The 27,501-nt window shown below is 44.1% G+C and overlaps 1 protein-coding gene across 11 annotated transcripts in view; it reads right to left on the bottom strand.

Annotated features, from left to right (window-relative positions):
* Window positions 1-27,501, bottom strand: part of LOC132883748 (nesprin-2) — a 379,369-nt gene that overhangs the window by 63,360 nt on the left and 288,508 nt on the right. For all 11 annotated transcript variants that reach the window (XM_060917719.1, XM_060917720.1, XM_060917721.1 and 8 more), the window contains 6 exons: window positions 25,803-26,034; window positions 25,181-25,375; window positions 12,402-12,518; window positions 11,650-11,805; window positions 5,316-5,477; window positions 4,099-4,265 (listed from right to left, as the gene is read on the bottom strand). In XM_060917719.1, coding sequence (XP_060773702.1) covers window positions 4,099-4,265; window positions 5,316-5,477; window positions 11,650-11,805; window positions 12,402-12,518; window positions 25,181-25,375; window positions 25,803-26,034 — 1,029 coding nt within the window. The remainder of the gene's footprint in view (window positions 1-4,098; window positions 4,266-5,315; window positions 5,478-11,649; window positions 11,806-12,401; window positions 12,519-25,180; window positions 25,376-25,802; window positions 26,035-27,501) is intronic.

Consider the following 27,501-nt stretch of genomic DNA (forward strand, 5'->3'; position numbering starts at 1 on the left):
GTTGTCCCCGGGGAGCTGTTTGGCGAAGCCGCTCAGCAAGCCCGGGATCGGAGTGCCCAGGTCATCTAGGCGTAACAGCAGTTCGCTGGCCCCCGCCAGGCCCACCACCATGGCAATGCTGCCCAGTCCTTCAGGGGGCCCACACCGACTCTGTCTCGGCCACGCACCCGCCAGGAGACCAGACGGGTTGATGACTTTCGCCACCCCACCACCTCCCGGACCCGCGGTGCCGCCCCCTACACCCAGTCCACTCTTCGTCGCCCCCATGGTGACCGACGGGGGCGCTCTGGACGGCGCTGACATCAGCGCGCCGGCGGTCGGCCGCTTTTCCAGCGAACAGCTCCAAAGCTGGAGAGCGTTGACCCCTGGGTGCTGGTGACCCTCACCGAGGGTTACCGCATCCAGTTCTGCCGCCGTCCACCACGTTTCATGGGGTCAAACACCACCGTGAGCCATCCGGGGAAGTCCCTCGTCCCCCGGCAGGAAATCGCCGCCCTCCTGGAGAAAGGAGCAGTCTCTCCCGTCGACAGGCAGAGACAGCAAGGTGGGTTCTACTCCAGGTATTTTCTGGTTCCGAAGGACGGCGGTATCCGCCCGATCCTCGACCTGAGGTCCCTCAATTCCCACTTGAGGACCATGAGATTCCGCATGCTGCGTACAGTGGATGTCTTACACCACATCCAGGCGGGCGACTGGTTTGTCACCTTCGACCTGAAAGACGCCTACTTCCATGCTCCCATTGTGCCACACCACAGGCAGTTCCTGCGGTTTGCCTTCGAGGGCCAGGCTTTCGAGTTCAATGTTCTGCCCTTTGGGATATCGCTGGCACCCCGTGTGTTCACCGGATGTGCGGCAGCGGCATCGGCACTACTTCAGGCAAGGGGTTTGCGTGTCCTGCCCTACCTGGACGACTGGCTTGTCTGTTCACGGTCAGCAGCTCAGGCCCGCACCAACATCGCGACTGTGCTCTCGCATGTCGTAGAGCTGGGGCTCAGGGTGAATTACAAGAAGAGCTCGCTGGTGCCCAGCCGGGAGACGACTTTCTTGGGCATGCACCTGGATTCGAGGTCGTTGATGGTAACTCCCTCCCAGACCAGGATCCACAACATCCGCCTACTGCTTGGCCGCTTCGGACGGGGTAGGTCACTCGCCCTGAAGACCTTTCAGCGCCTGCTGGGCATGCTTACGGCAGCCTCCTCTCTGGTCCCGCTGGGACTTCTGGACTTATGCCGCTTCAGAGGTGGCTCAACGGTCTCCACCTCCACCCGGTGCTGCACGGGCGCAGCACATCAACGTGCTGGAGCTACGGGCTGTGTTCCTCGGCCTACAGCACTTCCTCCTAGGCCTGACCGGCAGACACGTTCTGGTGCGGACGGACAACGCTACGGTAGTGTACTACATCAACCACCAGGGAGGCACAAAGTCCCTCCAGTGCTTGGAAGTGGCTGGCCAACTTCTGCGGTGGGCCCATCGACATCTCTTGAGCCTGTGTGCCATGTACTTGCCAGGCACTGCCAACAGGGCAGCAGATCTGCTGTCCCGCCAGGACCCCGATCCCGGGGAATAGAGACTCAACCCAGCGGTGGTTCTCGCCATCTGGGAACGTTTTGGCAGGGCAGAGGTGGACCTCTTTGCCTGCCAGGAGTCGACACACTGCCCTTTGTGGTTCAGCCTCCACGGCCCCAGTCCCCTGGGCCAGGATGCGCTGGCGCATGCTTGGCCGAGGCAACTGCTGTATGCCTCCCCCCCTCTGCTGCTGATCGTGCCAACCCTACACAGGGTTGCGATGGACCACCACGGGCTGCTGCTTGTCGCCCCCCCGGTGGCCGGGCAGAGTGTGGTTCCCAAGTTGCTGCAACTTCTGAACGGCGACCCCTGGTGCCTGCCAGTGAGGACTGACCTGCTATCACAGCTGGGAGGGCAGATCTGGCACCCGGATCCAGCCCGTCTGCAGCTCTGGGTATGGCCGCTGAAGGGCCGGACCCCCTGCGAGGTCCTTGTGAGCCGGCAGTGGTCAATACCATTGCAAGCTCTCGGGCACCCCCCACCAATGCCCTCTATGCCAACAGATGGAGGCTTTTCTCCAACTGGTGCTTAACTCGGGGGGAGGAGCCTACATGCTGCCCCCTGCCGACCATTTGACTGTTCCGCCAGTCTCTGCTTTGATAAGGGTCTTACCCCTGCCACCATCAAGGTCTATGCAGCTGCCATCTCTGCTCAGCATGCCAGAGTTGGGGGAAGGACCGTGGGGTCCCACGCCTTGGTGGCACATTTCTTGAAGGGTGCTCTCCGGTTGAGACCCCCCCGATGGAGCCGGGTACCCACATGGGACCTTCATTGGTGCTGCAGGCTCTCTGCGATGCACCGTTCTGAGCCCCTGCTCACAGCAGACATTTCATGGCTCTTCCTGAAGACTGCTTTTCTTCTGGCCATTACATCGACGAGGTGCGTCGGGGAACTACACGCGCTGTCAGTCAGTGGGGAGTGCCTGCAGTGGCACTCCGGCGACAGTGGGGTCACCCTGTGGCCTAACCCCTCTTTCCTCCCAAAGACCCTCTCTGCTACCTTCGTCAACCAGCCCCTTAGCCTTGCGGCGTTCGAGGCGGGCCATGGTGAGAGGTCGGAACTTTTGTGCCCAGTTCGCGCCCTCAGGGTGTACGTGTCGCGTACAGAGGGCTTCCGTAGGAGTGACGCCCTGTTTCTGTGCCACACAGGACCGTCGAGGGGTCTGGCGCTCTCTAAGCAGAGGCTATCCAAGTGGATAGTCGAGGCCATATTACATGCCTACAGGCACAGTGGCTTCCCGATTCCTCCGGCTGCCAGGGCGCACTCTGCACGGGGCGTGGTAGCCTCATGGGCATCACTGAAGGGCGTGCCCCTTTCAGACATATGCAGCGCAGCCTCCTGGGCTTCCAGCTGCACCTTCACCAGGTTTTACCATCTTAATGTCGTCCCACATAATCCTGTGGCGACGGCTGTCATTCCAGGCCCGTCGCAGCAGCACTGGGTACGGGTAGGCACTCCTCATGACCTGGTTGGTATTAGTCATCCATGTGCTGAAAGCACCGCCTCTGGCGGTCAGTAGAAACGAAATAGAACGAGGGTTATGTATATAACCGCGGTTCTATGAGTTTCGGATGACCGCCAGAGCTTGGCAGTCACTCGGAGTGTACACGAGAAGATTTGCCAAGAGGTCACTTCCTGGGTTTACCGGTCTTTTATGCCGGGGTCACGGGGTGACGTCACCCAGGTCACACGTGACTTTGTTGTTACTATTACTCGACCTGCACGTTCGTGTGATGGATATCCATGTGCTGAAAGCACCGCCTCTGGCGGTCATCCGAAACTCATAGAACCGCGGTTATATACATAACCCTCGGTTTATCTTCTTCTTCTTCTTCTTTTGGGTTTTACAGCAGCCGGCATCCACAGTGTTGCATTACTGCCATCTACAGGTTTACCTTTGACCGTGCACTGACAGTTACATCATTCTGTCGCTAAACGAACAGCTGATCACACCGAGGTGCTCCCTGACCACCGATATTTATTAGCTTGGTCCTGCGTTTCCTTTCCTTCGCAACATAACATCTTTTCTTATCGCTTTCCGTTACTGTAGTCGGTCTTTCACGTTTCATTCGCACACTCACGTCCTCCATTTTTCTCTCCTGTTTCAAATTTGTATCCCACAATGCCTTGCGCGAACGGGGAAAGCCTAACACGTGATGCATGACATAGTATCTTGAATCGGGTCATGGTGAAGCAGGAAAAAATAGCAGCGAATTTAGGGCCACGTGGCTCTAAATTCATTAACTGTTCTATTTAAAAAACTAATAAAATTGGAAGTCTGTGGTTCGAATTCAGTAGCTTTCGGTCCACTAAACAAAAATAATTGTTGGGTGTCGGGGAAAATTCTTTTTATGACCTAAACTTGAAAAATCTGAAAGGCAGTCTAGCTTTAAGGTTATCTAGTAGGGCATCATAAAATTTAGACCCATCTAATAAGAGTAGCACAGTTGAGGAAACACAGGTGTTCTATTTACAGAAACGCTTAGGACCCATAATGCACCTCTTCTCATATTGTGACCTTGGTTTTCTCACCTGGCTTCAATGTGGTCAAACAGATGCTGCCAACGGTCATTGACATCTTGGAGTACACCATGGATGTTGGCCTCTTTGGCTTGGTCGCTGGCTAAAAGGAGCTGCTCCCCCAGCTGCTTAAGGTGACTCTTATTCTCACTGAAGAGGTTAATCTCCTCCATGCAGTCCTGGGAAGATGCAAACAAACAGTGAGATCCATCTGCTTTCAAAAGGACTCTGGGATGTTTTACTTGTTAACGAATCCATCTCAAACAAAGCCTTGGTCTAGGCCTAGCAGCTGTCTAAACTGTGCCTCAGCTCACAGCAGGGTCTCTTATTAAACAGTGAACATTTTAAGGTGCCTTGATTTGAATTTGGAGAAGCAATGACTCCAGCTGACCCTTCTCTCTATAGCTAGTGAGCTTTTGTGGCTTCACCTGTTTTGTTCGGTTTGGCCTTGCTCATTTTGATCAGTCATCCGCTGTTTGTTGCCAATAACGCTCTGGAAAAACAATGGCTACTTTCAGGTCTCTGATCATCACTGGGCTACTGTGAACCTAGTCCAAGAACTCTACAGTAAACTATGTGCTAATGAGTATCCTGTGTATAATGCAACTCTTACAGATGATGAGAGAGAGAGAGAGAGAGAGAGAGAGAGAGAGAGAGAGAGAGAGGCTACATTGTTGTAAAAGAACAAAAGAGTCCCATATACTGCATGAATCATTAGTTCTGATCATATAAGTTTAAATATTTCGTAATTATACTTATAAGTAACTACTTATATAGTCCTGTCAATTAAATGACAGTGAGTAAATTAATAAAAATTTAAGTTTGTTTAAAAAATATATTTTCAGCTTGTGTAATGTCTTGTATATCAGAACACATTATTTTGTTACATATTGTTAAATAATAATTAAAAAAAAAACACACATACACACACAGTCAAAAGTACAGCACAAGTTCTGTCACAAGAACGAAGCTTAATTAGGTTCCTTAACAATCCTTTCAGACATTTTATTACATGTGACATTTGGCCTATTTATATTTCATACCTTGAAAGATGACGGCAGAATTGTAGTTTTATGAAAGCCTGAACTCACAAAGTTTCAACATCATGTACCCAAGTCCTGCATCAGGATGTCCCAAACCCATCTTCCATATTATTTTCTTCATAAACAAACAGGCATAGTCACAAAATTACAACATGCAAATGTTCCAACCTAGATGGATGGTGTTACCTTTTTCAGTTTCTCAACCATCTCCTCGATGCTGAAGTAATCACTGCTGTGCGTAACCTTTCTTTCCATCTGTGCCAACCACTCACAAAGCTCCTGGTGTTTGTCGTTGAAAATCGTCCATGCATTCAGGCGGTCAGCAATCTCTTGTTTACGCTTGGACACCTTCACACAGAGACAGATTCAGGGTGAATTGAGATTCATCAGCAAGTGTGACAAGCAGACAGATCATTAAAAAATAATCACCGAATTTGCTCTTTCAATATTTAATAATATATGACTTGTCACTAACATTCCGCTGTTGTGGACGGGTCCGCACGGATACCATAAGGATTTGTATTTCAAAAACAATTTATGCCCAAGTATTGCCCTTATTTCATGGGAAAATCTCACCTGGATGCTTTAGACAAAATTTAACTAGAAGTGCACTTGATAGAGTGCCAAGCCACATATCAACATCAAAATCAAAATCACTTGAACTGAGGTTAATACTAAAGCTGTACACTAAATTTCATCAAAACCCGTTCACTACTTTTTGAGTTATGTTGGGAAAAAGCAAAAAAAAAAAAAAAAAATCCTGAATCCACATACATATCTGAATTTGCATCAAAAATCTCATCAATTGTTCCTTGGCCCATGGCTCACTTTTCCTCAAAATTTCATCAAACTCCGTTCACTATTTTTTGAGTTATGTTGGGAACAGACGAAAAAAAAAACCGGAGGCGAAAACAATAACCTCATCCAACAAAGATGGCGGAAATAATTACACTGAAATTTCATTGACATTAAGATTTTAATGCATGGTGGTGTAGTGGTTAGCACTGTCGCCTCATAGAAAGAAGGTTCTGGGTTCGAGCCCAGTGGCCGACAGGGACCTTTCTGTTACCCCTTTTCCACCAAATCAGTTCCAGGGCTGGTTCGGGGCCACTGCTGGTGCTGGTTCACAACTCGTTCAACTTGTGAGCCAGCTGAGAACCAGTTTGCTTTTCCATAGCTCGCGGTGCTAAGCGAAGCTACGTCATTACGTCGCTGTATACGTCAGTTAAGTCGTTGTATATGTCATTACGTCGCTGTATACGTCAGTTACGTCGCTACGTTTGCATAAACCTTGGCGCGAATATCGAAGCAAAAACAACACGGGAAGAAGCAGCAGCAGCAGCAACAACAATAATAATAATAATGCATGACTTCGCGTTTGTACAGCTGCTGCTTCTCGTCGCTTAAAAATGGCGATCTTTCGCGGTCTTGTTATTGTTGTTGGTCTTAACAACTCCGCGCCCCCGCTGACGTAAGCGGTTCTTTCCTCTGGCCCAGCAGAGAGTTGGTGCTAGCCTGGAACCGGTTTTTCTGGCCCCAGAGCCAGTTCTTTGTCAGTGGAAACAGAAAACCCGGTTCCAAACTAAGCACTGGCCCCGAACCAGCCCTGGAACTGCTTTGGTGGAAAAGGGGCAACTGTGGAATTTGCATGTTCTTCCCATGTCTGTGTGGGTTTCCTCTGGGTGCTCCAGTTTCCCCCACAGTCCAAAGACATGCAGGTTAGGTTAACATGGGGCAGCCATGGGCTGAGATGCCCTTGAGCAAGGCACCTACCCCCCCAACTGCTCCCCAGGCGCTGTTAGCATGGCTGCCCACTGCTCTGGGTATGTATGTGTGCTCGGCGTGCATGTGTGTGTTCACCACTTCAGATGGGTTAAATGCAGAGAAGAATTTCACAAGTGTATCTTAAGATACCTCACCACTTTTGGACTTTACATGTCTCATCTCACCTAAAACCATAAGGGAGTGCCCCTTATGATTTCAAGAAAATTCTTTGTCTCCTTGAAACGCTCAAAAGGCTCCTCTTAAGAGGACAGGTCAAAAATGTGGCCCGATTCAAATGTGTTATACAATCAAAGATTTTAAAGTATTTCAGGAAGTGTAGTATTTCTAGAAGTGATGTGAGGCCTATCTTTTACTAAAAGCTCAAAAACCCTTATGTATGAGGGGCTTTTAACAGAAAACACACGTCATGGAGTGAGCTGGATGAGGTACAGTTAAGCTGTGAATAAAAGTTAAAGCCAGTGTATCTACAAGCATGGCCTGAAAGTGAAGCCTCCTTTATTAGTTTCTGCAAGTACCATAGCACAGTAAGGGACATTAACAGTTCGGTTCCCTCAGTCCTGATGTCATTAAAATATTGCTGAGTCTTAAGTGCATCCTTTTCGCAGACTTCCATTAACTTCACACCTGGGAATGTGAAAGAAAGTGAACTGGCAGGATCCTTGTCTGCCATCCAACTGCCAATATATTTAAGCAGAGTGCAACTACGAGCTTTCAAGTGAAATTTTCCAGGACTATTTTTTTTTTAATAATGGTTGGTTGCTTAGCAAATGGAGTATCCTGCTACATATTCAAGCTCCCCTAGGGTAAAATCATGAGGTTCATTTTACACCTACTGTTTTAATCATTTTGCCATTTTAATGCAATTTCATGAGCAGGGGCTAAACAATGTAACATAGCGGATAACTATTCCCCAGAGGCAGAAATCTATTGTGATTCCCCTCGGCTCAAGAGGACCTGTGTTTTCCACTCAATCATACAAAAGATCTAGACCTAACAGCCTGAGCATGCCCCTGCTTAGCCATCTGCTCCCCAATTCCAGTGATTCGGTCCACCTGCAACCTGTTGTCATCTAAGGCCCTGTCCACACGGCAACGGATTCAGGTGAATCTGATAAAATTGTTTATCGTTTCAGCCTGGCGTCCACACGGCACTGGCGTTTTGGGTGCCCCAAAACGAAATCTTTTGAGAATGGGTTCCAGAGTGGAAAAATCTGGCAACGGCCCCGTTGCGAAGTCGTCTGGATGAGTAGAACGGATTTGTTTACGATGACGTCACAACCACATGACTGTCAGTGCTTCACGCCGGGTAGAAGTGTAACGAACTCGATGCGAGTTGTCAACAAATCCTATAACTTGGTTCATGAAACGCGCTTACAAAATATTTTCACTGTGAATATTTATTGTGTAATGGTGCAAAGTGAGAGAGAGAGAGAGAGAGAGAGAGAGAGAGAGAGAGAAGAATGAGAGAATAGCCCTTAGGGCAGAGTCTTTAGTCCAAACACTGCGGAAGCACTGAGTATAACCAAACCGCGCACCGCCCGTGCGCTTTCCAAAAACAAAAACAATCCCGCCAGCAAAATTAGGAAAAAAAAAAACGGAGCGACCTCACCTCTTCAGATGTTGGTTTAAGTCCGACAATACATTCCTCAAAAAGGGCGTAGAAGAACAAAGTAATCCATCACCGTGTAGCATTCAATTTATTCCGGACCATTAAAGAATTCTGGAGGATATCAGAATGTTGGCATACCGGCTTCCATCTACCCCCATTCATTCCTCTTTCCACGTCTTTCGTTTTACGCTACTGATTAATAATCAAAACTATGTGGCTGATGCTACAGAAGAAGGGGTTTATGCGCATGCGTCTACTTCTTCTATTGTTCTGGTGTCTCCGATGGGACCGTCTTACAGCGCACGTAGAGGTGTGGCATGTGTATTGCATCGTTTTCAGCAAGCGTTGCGTTGCCATATGAACCTGATATTTTACTGATCCGTTGCCCATGTGGACGCGATATTTAAAAAAAAAAATATCTCGTTGCCGTTGTCGTGTGGATGTAGCCTAAGACACACAAACGCACTTGTCATAGGGAAGACAAACAACCAAAAAACTTTTACTGCACAAAACATTTGTGTTATGGGCAATTCCATGTAAATGTCAACCTCACCATGCAAAAATAAAGCATCCCAAATTTCAAACTAAACAAACTAAATAAATAAACAAATAAATAAATACATACATAATAAATATTTTGATCACCTAATATGTCACTGTCAGTCTTTCTTTCTTATAATGTAAAACTCAAGCTAAAATCAACTTTGATCATGTACAATTCTATATTATTGCCACAAGCCACAGAAATGTATGCTAAAATCCACAAAACAGCAAAACAATAACCATCCTAAATATTATTTAAGAACTTTGATAGTTTTAGCTGATATTTAGAGAGTTTTTCAAAGGGTTATGGTGGTTAAATCGCTGATTTTCTAAACATATGCCATGTCTATTTCAGACGCGTCACATCCATAACGGAATTTCGTCACATCCATAACGCTGACTTTTCCTTCCGAAACTCTGCATGAAATACAAAATATTTTAAACAAAGATTTTTTAATATTCACCTTGGACCCCTCTATCAAATGGATATCTCCATTTCGACATTAGGTTTACAATTTCACAGAGTTTAATAAAAATGTACAGTCACCCAAGAAAAGTGATACTTTTTCTGTCACATCCATAACGCATCTTTTATTGGCATTTTCTGGCATGCCCTAGATGTACTATGGGAATTGTTCTTGTTCTATCACTTCTCCAGTATGGTACAGCCTTAAAATATGCAACACCTGTTTAAATACTGGGAGACAATAAAACATGCACTGGGTCATTTGTTGCCATTTTGAGTTCAAGTGTCACGTCCATAACGCTGGAATTGCTCTTATCCAGTTATCTACACATGCAATCTCTGCATAAGAAGGCTACATAACTGTTAACTACTCCTACCAACTGTTTACAATTTGTGTAAACTTTTCCCCATTGGTGAGCCATTTAACTTTGCAGGCCAGTAGGACCATCACCTGCACTCTAGCCATCCATTATCCGTAACCGCTTATCCTGTACAGGGTTGCAGGCATGCTGGAGCTTATCCAGCTTGCCTGGATAGACAGCTGGGCAGCACAGTGGTGTAAATGGTTAGCACGGTCGCCTCACAGCAAGAAGGTTCTGGGTTCGAGCCCAGCGGCCGGCGAGGGCCTTTCTGTATGGAGTTTGCATGTTCTCCCCGTGTCTGCGTGGGTTTCCTCTGGGTGCTCCGGTTTCCCTCACAGTCCAAAGACATGTGGTTAGGTTAATATGGGACGGCCTTGGGCTGAGGTGCCCTTGAGCGAGGCACCGAACTCCCAACTGCTCCCCGGGCACTGTTAGCATGGCTGCCCACTGCTCTGGGTAGGTATGTGTGTGTGTGTGTTCATTGCTCACGTGTGTGCATGTGCGTGTTCACTGCTTCAGATGGGTTAAATGCAGAGAGGAATTTCACAAGTGTGTGATGAATAAAGTTGTGCTTTCTTTCTTTATCCCAGCTGACTATGGGCGAGAGGCAGGGTACACCCTGGACAAGTCACCAGATCATCACAAGTCTGACAAACAACCATTCACACTCACATTCACACCTACGGTCAATTTAGAGCCACCAATTAGCCTAACCTGCATGTCTTTGGACTGTGGGAGAAACCGGAGCACCCGGAGGAAACCCAAGCAGACATGGGGAGAACATGCAAACTCCACACAGAAAGGCCCTCGTCAGCCACTGGGCTCGAACCCAGAACCTTCTTGCTGTGAGGCAACAGTGCTAATCACTACACCACTGTGCTGCCCCCTGCACTCTATACTAAACCTTAAGTTCTCCATGCTCCAGAATTCATAACAATAAAATTGCATCCAACATGGTTTATGGGTAAGGGAGGAAAATAAAACCTCTATTACACAATTTATCTAAAAGAAAGAACATTTCTGAAATGGTAAAAGCTGGACGTGGGTGTATCCTGCAAAAAGACAAGGCAAAATCAACAGGGGAAAGAGCTAGAAATGAAGCAAATAAAGGAGTCAAAACATTTGGCCTGCAGATGTGAAGAAAGCAGATACGTCAAGAAGAATGGGGGGGGGGGGTGAATATTAAAAAGAAAAGGATCCAAAAGCCTAAACGGAGTAATCAAAGAGTTTTGAAGCGGTTTTAAAAGTACACACATTATGAGGAAATATTTATATCATATTCTGAAAGGGAGATGCAAACATTTGCAGTCATATCATTTTTGATAAACACTATTTCACCTTTTTTTTGCTACTTGTGATAAAGAAACATCATTCTGGAATTATTCTGTAGCTTCATTTCCACATGTACATCAAAACTTTTTAACACATTAATGAACACTTGAAAACTTCTAAGACCAGCTTGTTTTGTAAAATAAACTAGCAGCATAGACATCGCTGGAGTTGCACTTTAATGAAATTGCAGTAAAACAAGAGCGTACACAAAGCTGTCACCACTCCAAAAACTACCACTATTTAATTAAAAATCAAGCATGTTTTCAGAATAAGCCATGTTTAAGACTTTCCCTCTCTTTTCTTTTATGTGTGGGCTGTGCTTTCTTTCCCCCTCATTTCCAGAGGCCCTAATGGTGAACACATTGTGTGCCAGAACACCAGTCCCCTGCCCCACCGCCACCTCTCTTTTCCTTCTTTTGCTCACCTTCTGGCAAAGTTCTTCCCACTGGCTGTGCAGTTCCTCCACCTGTCCCTGGAGAAGTACCGTGTCTGTGGGCAGCACATACTGCGAGATATCTGCCTTCATGGTGACCAGCTCCTTCAATCCTCCAGCCCACAGCTCCAAAGACCTCTCGTCCTCCTGCATTAACACAGAAGCAGACACTGAGCTGAATCCCCACTCCTGCTGCACGCAAAGCCTAGTTCTCTCTCTCTCGGTCAGTAACGTTTGGGATTAAGGCCTGCTGGTTGCAAGGGAGGAGGTGGAAAGGGGGGAAATAGGGGTGAGTGGAGAGGTATAGAAAGAGGGGGCAGGGGCAGAGCGAGGGACGCTTACAAATGTATAATAGCCCGGTAGGGGAGATGATTCTTTCCTCAACGACAGCTGATATTTTGAGTTGCTAAAGAGTTTCGGTTGAGTCAGATAACGACAAGACTCATCCTTTAATCACTCAAGAAAATGAGACAAGATCAACTCCAAAACTATGTAATTCCATCAATTTAGGTGTCCTCTAAATGGCCATAGTGTGTGCTAACGGCTGCTAGGAAACTTCAAAGGCAGTCTTTGAATTGCGCAGGCAAAAACTGCAAATGTAGTTTCTTTATTGTTGACTGGCGTTGAGCATCTTTTTTTTTTAATACTGATTTTTTTTCTGCTCGTGTATCTCAGCAGTGACGTCCTTATAAATCAGTTCAACACCAATGCACTTAAACATTTTTTCAGCTAAAATCAAGTACCTTGAAGAGCTTCTCCTGAAGCTCCATGTTGTCTGGTGGTGGCTGCTTTAGTCGGACAGCAATCTCTCTCAGATGGAGCGCACTATCAGCAAGTCCATCCTCGCAGCAACTCCATTTCTAGAACAAAGCAGAGGAAATGCTAGTAGGATTTAGAAGATATGGGGTACTTTTTTTTTTTTTTATTATTGTCAATTTGCCTACCAAATACAAACAGAACTAGAAGGGCACTTGGTCGAGGCATACCTCCACCAAGCCACATTCTAGAATATCCTGGATCCACAGCCGGATTTGCATCAAAATTTAATCAAGTGTTTCTTGGCCCATGGCTCAACGTTACTCAAAATTTCACCAAAATCCGTTCACTGCTTTTTGAGATACATTGGGAAAAGTTAAACAAACAAACAAATGGAGGCAAAAACATAACCTCTTCCAACAAAGTTGGCGGAGGAAATGGTTTAGCATGAAGATTCCCATCTATTAGAAATAGTTTTACATTACAAAAAGGAGCTTAAATGTTTGGTAAGTCAAACCACTCCAGTACTGGGTCTAATTACTTGCGGTATGTCAGACCTAATAATTCTATTTAGATGAGGAAATTCTCAATTAAGGGTGGCACGGTGGTGTAGTGGTTAGTGCTGTCGCCTCACAGCAAGAAGGTCCGGGTTCGAGCCCCGTGGCCGGTGAGGGTCTTTCTGTGCGGAGTTTGCATGTTCTCCCCGTGTCCACGTGGGTTTCCTCCGGGTGCTCCGGTTTCCCCCACAGTCCAAAGACATGCAGGTTAGGTTAACTGGTGACTCTAAATTGACCGTAGGTGTGAATGTGAGTGTGAATGGTTGTCTGTGTCTATGGTGGGGTTTACATTAGACCGTATCAGCGGATCATCAGATTAACGTTTTTAAAACGATTAGTGTGCACACAGCAACACCAATACACAATTCGCGTGCACACAGCAACACCAATACACGGATACGCTCGGCTCCGCAGGCATCCTGCGCTCCAAATCACTCCGCCCTGAACAGCGAGTGCCCTCTGGAGGGTGCGCACTCCGGCCCTGCGCAGCTCACAGAGCGCGCGAGTATAGCGCACGAGCAGTGATTCGGGACTGAGCCGCTGTGTGTGTGATCCCAGCGCATATCACTTACCACTTGCAAGTGGAAGGATGGCAAGCCTAAAGACAATCATAACTACACAATGGGCAGTATTTGCATCAGTATTTGCAGTATTTTCATACCTTTATACTCTTTAATGAAAGGTGATACAAGGCGGAAGTCCGCGCCGTTTTTCAGCAGTCGCGTCACATGACCAACGCCAGCGAATCAGGAAGGTGGATGTCACAGTGACGTTTTCCAATGACGACGCCAGCTAGAGCTCAGCACAGCATATCCGCGTATTCTCAATGTTTACACAGCACCGGACCAGACACGATCTGGATTGAATACGTGGACCCTGGCGGATTCCCGTTTCCCGGCGTTTCCAGGCGGTTTAATGTAAACGGACAGTGCATCCGCAAAGAAAACGAGACAGATACGGTCTAATGTAAACTTGGCCTATGTGTCAGCCCTGTGATGACCTGGCGACTTGTCCAGGGTGTACCCCGCCTTTCGCCCGTAGTCAGCTGGGATAGGCTCCAGCTTGCCTGCGACCCTGTAGAACAGGATAAAGCGGCTACAGATAATGAGATGAGAATGAAATTCTCAATTACCGAACTTGTTTTGAAAATTTCAGACATAACAGTATCTCTGATTCCCCTTGAATATTCAAGTGAGGTCATCATTCCTGCTAACCACTGTCTCAAACGGTTTACGGTTATTTAGCATAAAAGTCTTTTAGTGCAAATCTCAAGTCTTTTAGTACAAGATCCAAGAACACTTAATCTTTATTATGAATACTTAATGATCATGTTTAACCTCCTAGGGCTTAGCGGTCACATGCATGGACAGCACTTTATGGAAATTCGGAACAAGAATCCACATATGTGGACATACTTTTTCTCTAAAAGTACATCTTATCAAAAGATGATGCTTAGTTTTTATTCTAATCAGGTTCTAATAAGCCCAAATAGCAAAGAGAAATAAAAAATGCATGTAAAAAAACAGCTTGGGCCTTAGGAGGTTAAAGATGTTTGATGGATTTTTTTTTTATGAAAGTTGCCGAGATCCCGATCGAAAACGAGCGATTATATTTCTCCTCTCCGCCATCTTGAAACTGCCATGTTTGATGTAACCCATATATTAGTCACCAATCCTCCCTCCAAATTATTTAACACAGCATGTCTCCTGACACAGTACACTGCTACAGCCAACTACCAGGTTCGTTTTGTCTTTATTAAAGTGCTAAGCTTAAATTATATCATTTTCATTATTTACAGTTTGCTAATTTCATAAAGAATGAAAAGTCAAGCGAAATTTACAAGATAAGAGTTTAAAGAAAGCTTTTTGTTTCTTCTTTATTTTAATTTTCTATACAGAAAAAAGGTCGAAAGAAAGGAAAACTATGTACAGCTATTTCAATTATTTTATTAAGCTATTTACATTTTAGATAATTGCTGTGACTTCTAAATGCAAGAAAGTGAAATAATTAAACTTGAAACAAACAAAAAAAAACACTTGATAATCAGTTAAACTGCAGGTGCCGCTAAAAATGCACACGATTTAAGAAATTGGAAGACATTAATTTCATTTTTAAGAATCAGATTTTCAGTCCATGTTTCAGGGATCAGCGACTGATCCTTAACATGCCCAGCAGCAGAAATTCCGGCTTCCGGTCCTTAAGCAATCATAATAAACCCCTTCCGGTATCAAGATGAGTATTTTTTTTCCTGATTATTGAGACCATAACCCAGAGTTGTGCTAAAGAACATAGAGTTGTGCTAAGAGACTTTAGAACTTGTGCTAAAAGACTTTGGATTTGTGCTAAACGACTTTTGTGCTAAATAACCGGATACCGTCTCAAACAGAAGAACCAGTCGGAGCAGTCTATGCATCAAAGTAACTATGGACCCTTTTCACGTGACGTCACGACAAACGCGGCCGCCATTTTGGACGTGTACTACCAGTAGTTTACCACAGCCAGCATTGAGGAACGGCAGCAAAGAAAGTGTTTATTTTCAGCAAGACTTCCATCATGCCACTATATTGTTGTGCACCTGGATGTAGTAACCATCAACAAACAAGGCAAGGGTTATCATTTTATCGGATCCCGGTAGATGCTGACCGACGGAGAAGACGGATAGTGGCATACCAACGCTTGTGTAGTGACCACTTTGTTGGAGGTAAGACGAATAAAATTAGCCAGAAAAGGCATTACATTGCTGTTAACATTCCATTCTAGTTTACTGTAATTATGATCTGGCAGCTATTTACACCGGATCCAGTGTAAATAGCTGCCGGAGCCAACGTCCGAGGTTCCGGAGCGTGTTCGCTCGCGGCCCGGCCGGACCTTGGCTCCGGCAGCTATTTACACTGGATCCGGTGTAAATAGCTGCCAGATCATAATTACAGTAAACTAGTAAATACAGTTTTCTGCATCTCGCTCCTTTTTCTTTTATGTTTGTCGCCTTCCTCGCATTCAAACCGATTTCAGCCGAAGTCCACTACATGTCCAAAATGGCGGTCGCGTTTACGAAGGTCACGTGACTGAAAAGGGTCCATAGAACCAAGAAGCACTTTCAACAAATTCACACCAACTGACAACAGAGATGGAATATGAATATAGCATACTAGTGCATCTAAAAAAATTTGAATATATCATGAAAAAGTTCAATATTTTCCATCGGTTATTTAAGAACGTGAACATTTAATATATTCTAGACTCATTACACGTAAACTAAAATGTTTCAAGCATTTGTCTGTTTTAATTTTGATAATTATGGCCTACAGCCCAAAAAATAAAAAGAAGCATCTCAAAATGTTAGAATATTTCATTTCAAGTTTGAGTAAAACAGTATAAATATGGTGTATCTCTTGGTCTAGTTCAGTACACGCAACCACAATCATGGGGAAGACTGCTAACTTGACAGTTGTCCAGATGATGATGATCAACACCCTCCACAAGGAGGGTAAGCCACAGAAGGTCATTGCTGAAAAGGCTGGCTGGAGAAGGTGCACAAGCAACAGGGATGACCGCAGCCTTGAGAGGATTATCAAGAAAAGTCGATTCAAGAGCTTGGGAGAGCTTCACAAGGAGTGGACTGAGGCTGGTGTCAGTGCATCAAGAGCCACCACCCACAGATGTCTTCAGGAAAGGGGCTACGACTGTCACATTCCTAATATCAAGCCACTCCTAAACCAGAGACAACGTCAGAAGTGTCTTATCTGGGCTAAGGAGAGAAAGAACTGGACTGTTGCTCAGTGATCCAAAGTCCTCTTTTCAGATGAAAGTACATTCTGCATTTCATTTGGAAATCAAGGTCCAAAAGTCTGGAGGAAGACTGGAGTGACACAGAATCCAAGATGTTTGAAGTCCAGTGAGAAATTTCCGCAGTCTGTGATGATCTGGGGTGTCATTTAATCTGCTGGTGTTGGTCCACTGTGTTTTATCAAGTCCAAAGTCAACGCAGCTGTCTACCAGGAGATTTTAGAGCACTTCATGCTTCCATCTGCTGACAAGCTTTATGGCGATGCCAATTTCCTTTTCCAGCAGGACTTAGCACCTGCTCACAGTGCCAAAACTACTGCCAAATGGTTTGCTGACCATGATATTACTATGCTTGATTGGCCAGCCAACTCGCCTGACCTGAACCCCAGAGAGAATCTATGGGGTATTGTCAAGAGGAAGATGAGAAACACCCGACCCACAAACACAGACAAGCTGAAGTCCTCTATCAAAGCAACCTTGGGCTTCAATAACACGTCCGCAGTGCCACAGGCTGATCGCCTCCATGCTGCATTATATTGATACAGTGATTTGTGGTAAAGGAGTCCCAACCAAGTACTGAGTATATAAATGAACATACTTTTCAGAAGTTGGACATTTCTGTATTGTAAATCCTTTTTTGATCAATCTTAGGAAATCACACATCACACATCACATTATCTCTAGCCGCTTTATCCTGTTCTACAGGGTCGCAGGCAAGCTGGAGCCTATCCCAGCTGACTACGGGCGAAAGGCGGGGTACACCCTGGACAAGTCGCCAGGTCATCACAGGGCTGACACATAGACACAGACAACCATTCACACTCACATTCACACCTACGGTCAATTTAGAGTCACCAGTTAACCTAACCTGCATGTCTTTGGACTGTGGGGGAAACCGGAGCACCCGGAGGAAACCCACGCGGACACGGGGAGAACATGCAAACTCCACACAGAAAGGCCCTCGCCGGCCATGGGGCTCGAACCCGGACCTTCTTGCTGTGAGGCGACAGCGCTAACCACTACACCACCGTGCCGCCCCCATAATCATCAAAATTAAAACAAAACAAAAAAAGGCTTAAAATATTTCACTTTAGGTGTCATGAATATAGAATATATGAAAGTTTCGTTTTATGAATTAAATATAAAAAAAAAAAAAAAAACTTTTCCACAATATTCTAATTTTTTGAGATGCACTAGTATCTACACTTGGTATTGCAGTGAGAGTACTTCATGATATTAACACACCAAGCAGAGTTACTATCATCTTGCTATAATCTCCAAATATCCAAATTACTGACATTTCCCATTTACCCTAATAATACACCTTGAACAATTATTCACACTCTGAATAGCTACATGTGTGAACTGAATCAGTCCAGTCTAATGGAGGTAGTAATGTGGTATGTTTACACCTCACAAAAATCATTTTCCCACTTTAACAAGAGTCACTAAAGGGGAAATCTCTTCTATAAATGAAGAAACATCTTGATGCAGTAGTGTTCAAAGCTGCTCCTACAAATCTACCATCCTGCAGAGTAAAAACCTTAGCAAGCTTTTTGGTCAGACTTTACTCTAACTTGCTCTTCATACAGATTTATGACAACTATTTAAGCCTTTCATGACAACTGGCATAAATCTATATATTAAGTCATAAGCTAGATTTCTTTTTTTTTTTCCAAGTATCCATTTTCAAAATTTGGATTAAAACACAGTTTTATTGTATGACAGCTGACTCTGGAGCTCATTGTGTTTTAGTATGTCAGAGTCACATAATTGTGAATAAGGGTGGGACGGTGGTGTCGTGGTTAGCACTGTCGCCTCACAGCAAGAAGGTCCGGGTTTGAGCCCTGTGGCCGGCGAGGGCCTTTCTGTGTGGAGTTTGCATGTTCTCCCCGTGTCTGCGTGGATTTCCTCCGGGTGCTCCGGTTTCCCCCAAAGACATGCAGGTTAGGTTAACTGGTGACTCTAAGGCTACGTTCACACTGCAGGCTGAAGTGACTCAAATCCAATCTTTTCGCCCATATGTGACCTGTATCCAATCTTTTATTGACAATATGAACGACACAGATCCGATTTTTTCAAATCCGACCCAGGCCGTTTGGATATGTGGTCCTAATTCCGATTCCTATCCGCTCTTTTCATATGCGACTTCAGTCTGAACCGCCAGGTCGCATTCATCCGACTTACACGTCATCAACAAGCCACAAACGTCACTATTCTGCGCTGAAGTAGGCGGCGGGTCTCTCAAAAAAAGTTACAACAACATGGCGCATAATCACAGGCGCAGATAGAGGGTGGGACGGGTGGGATTCGTCCCACCCAGATTTAAATTCACTTCGTTCGGTCCCCCCCCCACTTATAGGGAGGAAAAAACGTCTATGCTGTCTTTCTTTGCATAAGGCAAACCTCACGGAAAAATCAAAAGACTAATTACCATTCGGTTTATTGAGGTGCACGGCAGTGTATACATAGTTGCAACAACTCACATAAAACAAAACAAAGACTGATATTCGGTTGGTTGAGCTGCGCAGACTGCACAGGTTGCGAGCTCGAGCTTGGTTGCTATGGTAACCCACAACAAGTTTGACAGGCATATCGGGGTTGGGGTTGTTTTGCTGGCAGCTTTGTCCCCCCCAGTTTTTTGTCCCCCCCAGTTTTTTGTCCCCCCCAGTTCAAAAAACGTATCTGCGCCCCTGCGCATGACGTCAATGCGAGGGACGCTTCAGGCTGTGAAGGTTCTGAATCTTCTCAATGGAAGGACGCAGAGGTTAGGGAGCTGATTTCCATTTGGGGGGATGCAGCTATTCAAGCTAGATTGGATGGGTCATACTGCAACCGGGCGGTTTTACTTCCGTAAACACTGGCCATGCTCACTGCGTGTGACGTCGTCGTATCCTGCAATGCGCATGCGGAACACTTTTAGGTCGCTTTTCGTTCATACTGAGGATCACATACAAGTCGCATATATTTGTTAATGTGAATGACCTCACAAAAAAATCGGATTTCACAAAAAAATCGGAATTGAGCATTAAGCCTTGCAGTGTGAACATAGCGTAAATTGACCGTAGGTGTGAATGTGAGTGTGAATGGTTGTCTATGTGTCAGCCCTGTGATGACCTGGCGACTTGTCCAGGGTGTACCCCGCCTCTCGCCCATAGTCAGCTGGGATGGGGTCCAGCTTGCCTGCGACTATGTACAGGATAAGCAGTTATGGATAATGGATGGATGGATAATTGTGAATGTTACGAGTGATAACGTTTTTATGAACACTTATTGAAATGGCAGGAGCACTGCATAATGGCAGTGTGGCAGCGAGGGCGTGGTCGAGTGTCGGCTGTGAACAGCGAGGAGACAGGTTGAACGAGTAGGCAACATGTGATGAGGTGCACCTGTGTCTAATTACTGGCTGTCTATTAACCTGTGTTTGTGTGTCTTGCAGACAGCCAGGAACGAGAGACAGAGTTGTGACACCCCGTTGCGCGTGTGTGTAGTGTGTTTATGTGTCGTTATAAGTCACTGAAAAGTGTCAAAATAAAAAGAGCACACCTGTTCTGAAGCCTCTGTCCTCTCTTTCCCCAAAGTCAGAGAATTGTTACAGACATTTATGTATATTTTTCTGTTACTCTTAGATTAAAGTTTCATGGATCAACATATTTGAATTAAGGGCAATTTTTCCACTTGAGTAAAACGTAAGTTTAACGAAAACTAATTAGGTAAATAATAGAAAGTTTAGATTAAACTCATTAAATAGAATTGCATACATTCGCAAACTTAAATTATTGTAGTAACATGGACGTTATATCAGTATGCAAGAGCTACATAAGGAGATAATCACTTTTCTAGAGTACATAATAGTTGTTCCCCCCCCCCAGTGAGTCTTAAGGCCTCTGCATGCTCTTGCGACAAGGCTTTCGCAGATAGCTTTTCGCAGACAGTTGTAATTTATCGTTGAGCGGGGAGTAATAGGCGTGCGCGATGTTATTCACCGCCACAACGCAAGGGGGCGCGAAGTCGCGAAATCGCTAGGAGTAGTTGGTGGGTGTGGTTAGTGGAGTGTTTATCCTCCGGTTACTTATAATGGCTAGAACTGGAGTCGTATAGATGTACGTACTTCCTCACTTCCTCGATCAACCGCTCTTCGTGCTGCTCCATCTTCCCTCGTGTTTTTAAAAATGCCGGTCGTGAAAACAAACCAAACCGGGAAAGTAGGGAAGTGGACGTGTGTGTACAGCGGATGTAGAGTGGACCAATCAGAGCCCTCTTGTCTGCGACGCTGTCTGCGAGGCTTCTGCGGTGGTCACAATTTTTGGGAGGTGCGCGCAGAGCGTCTGCGAAGGTGGGGGGGCTACGCAGACACCATCTGCGAGGACTGGGTTGTCAGCATAAATTGGCCTTTAGTGCTAATGACATCTGTACAAGATTAACAATTGTAGTTCGGGGGGGGGGGAATGCATTGAGAGATTTGGTCGAGCAAAATTCTGTAAACCTAACCCAGTTAAAGGGCTTGCATGTGAACACGTGTAGATGATCTTGATAACAATGTGGTCTGCAATACCGTTCCACTAATATAGAAGACTCATGAGTGAAACAGTGCAACATTATTAAAGGTATATTCTATCCTCTGCTTGTAACACAGGAGTAGAGAAATGCACTAAAATAGAGCATGTAGGTCAACTCTGTGGGCAGCTAAATCAATCTTCCATGTAAACCATTAGCTTGCCAGACTTGTGCTTTTTCTGAATAAAGGATTTAGTGAATCAGTGATGAATTTTGGACGTAGGGGGTTTAACCCCTTATGAGGTAGATAAAAGCCCCGCCATGCTTTTTGTACTTGGTGTTCCTTCGAAATATCTTTATGCTTTGTGAATTCTGTCATGTCCATACTTGCCAACCCTCCCGATTTCGTCGGGAGGCTCCCGATTTTAGCCTCCGCCTCCCGATCGTATTTGTCAAAAACTGGATAATCTCCTGGTTTTGGGAAATCCCTACCTCCAAGTTAAAAATACTCCCGATTATGTCCAATCAGAATCGTATGAGAAACACTGCTGACGTCAACTGATTTTTAACCAATCAACGAACAGAACGACAGTCACTTCTGTAATGTAGGATTCACCCAGGCTGTCCGACATTTTTTACAAGCAGTCATTCATCACGGCCACTAAACCCAATACCAAACAGCAAAAATATGAATGCAAATACCAGGTTGCATGGGAGAATGAATTTCCATGGATAAGCAAATGTTCGACCAGCCAGTTATACATTTTAAGGTAAAGATACCTTAAATCAGAATATAATGGACATTTGAGTGTGAAGTTAAACTGGTCTTCCATAGCATTTCAGAAACAAACTGTACAACTTCTAAAGTGTTTAGTGAAATTTTGCATGACAGAGAATTTGTTTGGAGAGTGTATTTGAATAGTGTGGTCGTGTCTTAGTGCTGTTTTGAATTTATGTTTGAAAGTTTTAAGTGAAAGTTTACAAGTGAATTATCTGGAAAGTGATTGATTTTGATAGAGTTTTGAGGTTTTAAGTGAAAGATTACTAGTGAGTGGATTTTGCATTCGAGTGAATTTCTTTGCGGAGTATATTTTGATAGTATGGTGGTATTTATAGTGCCATTTTTAAATTTTGTTTGAAAACTTTCAGTCAAAGTTTGCAAATGAGCAAATTCCTTTGATGCATTCCGATAGGATTTGGATAGGATTTCTAGTGCTTTTTAAAAATTCTGTTGGAAAGTGTTTAGTGAGAGAGATGCATTTTAGTAGTACTAAGACAGTGCAGTATTTATTTAATTGAGTTGTTACTATTTTTGTTAAATCTTATTAAAATTTAATTTATGATATTATAGTTCTCTGTATTTTTACATGAGCTTACAGAAAGAAAACACATTTGATGCAATCCAATAATACTTTCATTCACTGTGACTATTTTAAGAAATGATAAACATTCTTCTAAAGCATCGCTTGTGTTATTTTCTGTGGGTCTCTGTATGTGTACAATATTCAGGCATGAGATTTCTCAGCTAAAAATCTGATTTAAGACTTCCCTTTCATTGTTATTATATTAAAATTCAAGACGAGTATTATTTCAGATTTTTCACTCTGAGCTCTCTCACGCCTGATACATGAATCCCATAACCCATAGACCCCTTCGCAGTAAACGTCATTCATACGTAAGCGGAAATTGCGCGCGCAGCCTGGACCCAAAAAAGACTCAGAAATGCCTAGTTGTTGTGTTGTCGGGTGTCAGAATCATAGCAGTGATGGGGTTAAAATGTTCAGAATTCCAGCAGGATCTCACCCATTCCAAAAAAAAAAATTGCCGACGTCTATGGCTACAAGCCACCAAACGTGTAGACTGGGATGAAAGCACTATCAAAAATGCGCGGGTTTGCAGCGCCCACTTCATCACAGGTAAGATCAGGCTATTTATTAAATCTTTCTTTTTTTTATTCTTTCTAGTCTTCGTTTATTGATGTAGCAAAATACTTTGGTAACGTTTGTCTGATTAGCTGGGTCATAGTTACACAATGTAATGAATATTGTTAGCATGTTAACTTAGCTTTGCATGCAATTTTGTTTGTAGGAGAGGTCTCGCTTGACTCAAGCAGTCCAGATTTTGTGCCATCGTTATTTGTGTATGCCGAAAATCACAATTTTAAAGCAAGGATGGAAAGGTAAAATTGTGTGCCCTCACTCTAAATGCCAACTTACGTTGACTGCTCTAACCTAGCTCCCGCCCCGTTCAGTTTCATTTCTGCTCTCTGCCTCTCGCTTTTTACGCAGCTCTGATTTCTCTTAGCTGCACTCTTTACACTATCATTCCTTTCATGCCATTACCTCCTGCAAATTGCTGTTTAGTGTTGGGATTTGCTGTTGTAGCTAAAGCCACATTGCCATCACATCACTGGCATAATTTGATTAAAACAAAATGAATATGAATGTCCCATTGTTAATCAAGTTGTACATGCCCGCACATAACAATCATATGCGTCTAAAGACTTGTAGGCACGAAGTTTTTCGTGGGTGTACACTGAAGTCTTGTCAATAAGGTACGAGTAGATATCTGGCCATTGTATACCAGGGAACTTACTAACATCGCCCGTCCACTCTTTAATTAAATGCGGATCCGGTAGGCGATGTCCACTTGTTAGAGTTAACTTATTTATGTAGCATTCTCGATCTTGTAACGACAATTGTTTGGCATAATCTGACAGCTCATAATGCCGGTCTATGGGCAGCGCCATTGTTTCTGGGTCCAGGCTGCGCGCGCATCCTGGCAACGGTCGGTTTGTTTACAAACATGCGAAGGGGTCTATAGTAACTGATAGAACAATATCAACAATTCAAAAATTCTTTAATTGCATAAATTTCAAATGGTTTGCAATTAACTGGGATCCACTGTTTCTATCATTTCAACCGTGCATCAGACCCTCATCCAATTGAAAATGTCGTTCACGCACTTTTCTCCCCCATGAGAATTTTGAAAAGTTGGCAAGTATGCATGTCATGTAATACGCTGAACTGGCTGAGCTCCGTTTGCCGCTATTAAAAAAAAATTGTGACTGCATCACAGTAACTGAATTCCGTATTAATGTTTACACTTAAAGCTAGACGGCCTTTCGATTTCATAAAATCGGTGAAATTTAGTGCCCTCTGAAATTTGATCACTGTGATGTATGTTTATTTCTGCAATATCTCAAAAAAAACAGGCCATTCTATGGCTGGGAAGTTATTTAATTTGAGGGGATTCCCTCGCAAATAATGTGCATGAAATCACTCGCTTCACGCAGTCAAACAGACAGAGGAAGTCCGTGACCGCATGCGCAGGTTTACCTTCTTCTTCTTCTTGGTTTTACAGCAGCTGGCATCCAGTGTTGCATTACTGCCATCTACAGGTTTACCTTGACCATGCACTGACAGTTACATCATTCTTTCGCTAAACGAACAGCTGATCACACCGAGGTGCTCGCTGATCGCCGATATTTATTAGTTTGGTCCTGCGTTTCCTTTCCTTCGCAACATAACGTCTTTTCTTCTCACTTTCCGTGACTGTAGTCGGTCTTTCACGTTTCATTCGCACAATCACGATCTCCATTTTTCTCTCCTGTTTCAGATTTGTATCCCACAATGCCTTGCGCGAACAGAGAAAGCCCACCACGACGTAGTATCTTGAATTGGGTCATGGTGAAGCAGGAAAAAACAGCAGAGAATTTCGGGTCACGTGGCCCTAAATTCATTAATTGTTCTATTTAAAAGAAGACTAATAAAACTGGAAGTCTGGGATTCGAATTCAGTAGCCTTCACTCCACTAAACAAAAATAACTGGGTGTCAGGGAAAATTCTTTTTTATGACCTAAACTTGAAAAATCTGAAAGGCGGTCTACCTTTAAGCCATTGTTCATCCATAGAACGCCTACATACCTGAACAACAGTTTCACAGAGAGCCTTCCTCTTTACAACCAGACCATTACTTTGCTCCCAGGCTTCCTGCAAAGCCCCAATTTGGGCCTTCAGCTCAGCTTGTGTCTGTACATCTGCCAGGGGTAAGATCTGCCTGTACGCCTGCAGAGTCTGGGTATAGAGTTCCTTATGATCGTTCAGCTTCTCCTGAGCCTGCTGTGGGAAACAAAGATGAAAATACTGCATAATGCTGATGGATGGAGAATTTTAATAATTTCATATGCACAGAGAACACAGGCTGTCTGGTGTGCCATTTAAACGGGACACTTCAACTATATCAACATGCATTAAATTCGCTCAACAAATCTCAGTTTTACACAGGATGGACAAAATCATTTGAGCAGTAAATCAGCGGTGTTGGTGTTGAACACGTATTCCAAATTTAACCTTTAAAGTTAACATGAAAAACCAGCCACATAAACCCAAAGGATCTATTGCAACACTTCCCGGGATGATAATATGCTATAGTATGGACCACCATGCATTCATAACCCATATAACCTTTAGCACTGAATTTAGATGTAAAATTAAAGTGGAAAGAAAGATGTCTGACACACAAAAAAATTATTCCGTGCAGTCTTACCTCATATTTCTGAATGAATTGTTGAATCTGTTGAAAGCTGTAAGGTGCCAATCCAGCAGGGGACAGTAAATATTCTAAGTCCTTCAGAAGTTTCCAAAGTCTTTTCAGGCCTGTCCTATACAGCCTCCATTGTTTGGTTTGCTTCTCTAGGCACCTGCTACGCTGCTGAACCCTACGCAGTGTTTCTCGCCATCGCTCCTTCAACTGGGTCAACCTCAGAATCAGATCTTTCCTGAATACCAGAGAAACCAAGACAAACTCTTAAAGAAACAACAACGGTCAAAGCTGCACAACGATTAAAGCTAGACGTCCTTTCGACTTCATAAAATACCGTAGGTGAAATTTAGTTCCCTCGGAAATTTGCTCTTTGTAATTTATGTTTATTTCTGTAATATTGCATAAAATATCAGGCAATTCTGTGGCTGGGAAGTGATTTAATTTGAGGGGATTCCCTAGCAAATAATGTGCATGAAATCGTTCGCTTTGCGCAGTCAAGCAGACAGAGGAAATCCGTCTGTGCATGCGCAGGTTTAACCTTGACCGTGAGCTGGCAGTTACATCAATCTGTCACACTGAGGTGCTCGCTGACTGTCAATATTTATTAGTTTGGTCCTGTGTTTCCTTTCCTTCGCAACATAATGTCTTTTCTTCTCGCTTTCCATTACTGTAAGTGTTTTTTCACGTTTCATTCGCACACTCACGTCCTCCATTTTTCTCTCCTGTTTCAAATTTGTATCCCACAATAGCTTGCATGAACAGGGAAAGCCCACCATGTGATGCATGATGTAGTATCTTGAATCGGGTCACGGTGAAGCAGGAAAAAATAGCAGAGAATTTAGGCCCATGTGGCCCTAAATTCATTAATTGTTCTATTAAAAAAAAAAACTAATAAAATTGGAAGTCTGTGATTCGAATTCAGTAGCTTTCAGTCCACTGAACAAAAATAATTGGGTGTCGGGGAAAATTCTTTTTATGACCTACACTTGAAAAATCTGAAAGGCAGTCGAGCTCTAAAGAGGATTTATTTCTGAAAATCTGATTCAGTGTCATTTAGTGAGGTTTCTTCAGTTTTTTCACTGTGAAAAACACTTGTTGATGTTCAAAATCACAGACTACATCATGTGAACATCTAAACAGAACTCAACCCACAGACTTCTGATGAGCGGACCCAAACCACCAAGCCCAATACGAACTTAAAATGCTGGGGGTAAAGTCGACCAGGAAATGTGCAACTCCAACAGTAAAGTCGCAAATACACCTCTTCATCTCCTTTCGCAAAGACAAAACTCCACAACCTGATCATAAAGTTCATTTACATTACAAGTAACTGATCTAATTAGAGAGTTCAGTCATTATGAAGTATAATTAGATAAAACTTTCCTTAAGGGTAGTGTTCATAGGGCTATATGACACCTACATAAGCACTTAATGAAAAAAGACATACATAAACCTAGATAAACATCGATAATGGCTTTTTCCAGTAGGTGTCTCTCATATATATATATATATATATATATATATATATATATATATATATATATATATAATATTTATTTACATTAGTTTGTTATAGCATTTTCTGGGCTAACTTAAATTACACACAAGCCAAATAATTTTAGCGCAGTATACTTCTGGCATATCAGAGTTATATAATGATGATGATGTGAGCTTGTGAAATAAATAATAAAACACAATGGGG

The sequence above is a fragment of the Neoarius graeffei genome, chromosome 3, assembly GCF_027579695.1.
Source record: "Neoarius graeffei isolate fNeoGra1 chromosome 3, fNeoGra1.pri, whole genome shotgun sequence".
Lineage (NCBI taxonomy): Eukaryota > Metazoa > Chordata > Actinopteri > Siluriformes > Ariidae > Neoarius > Neoarius graeffei.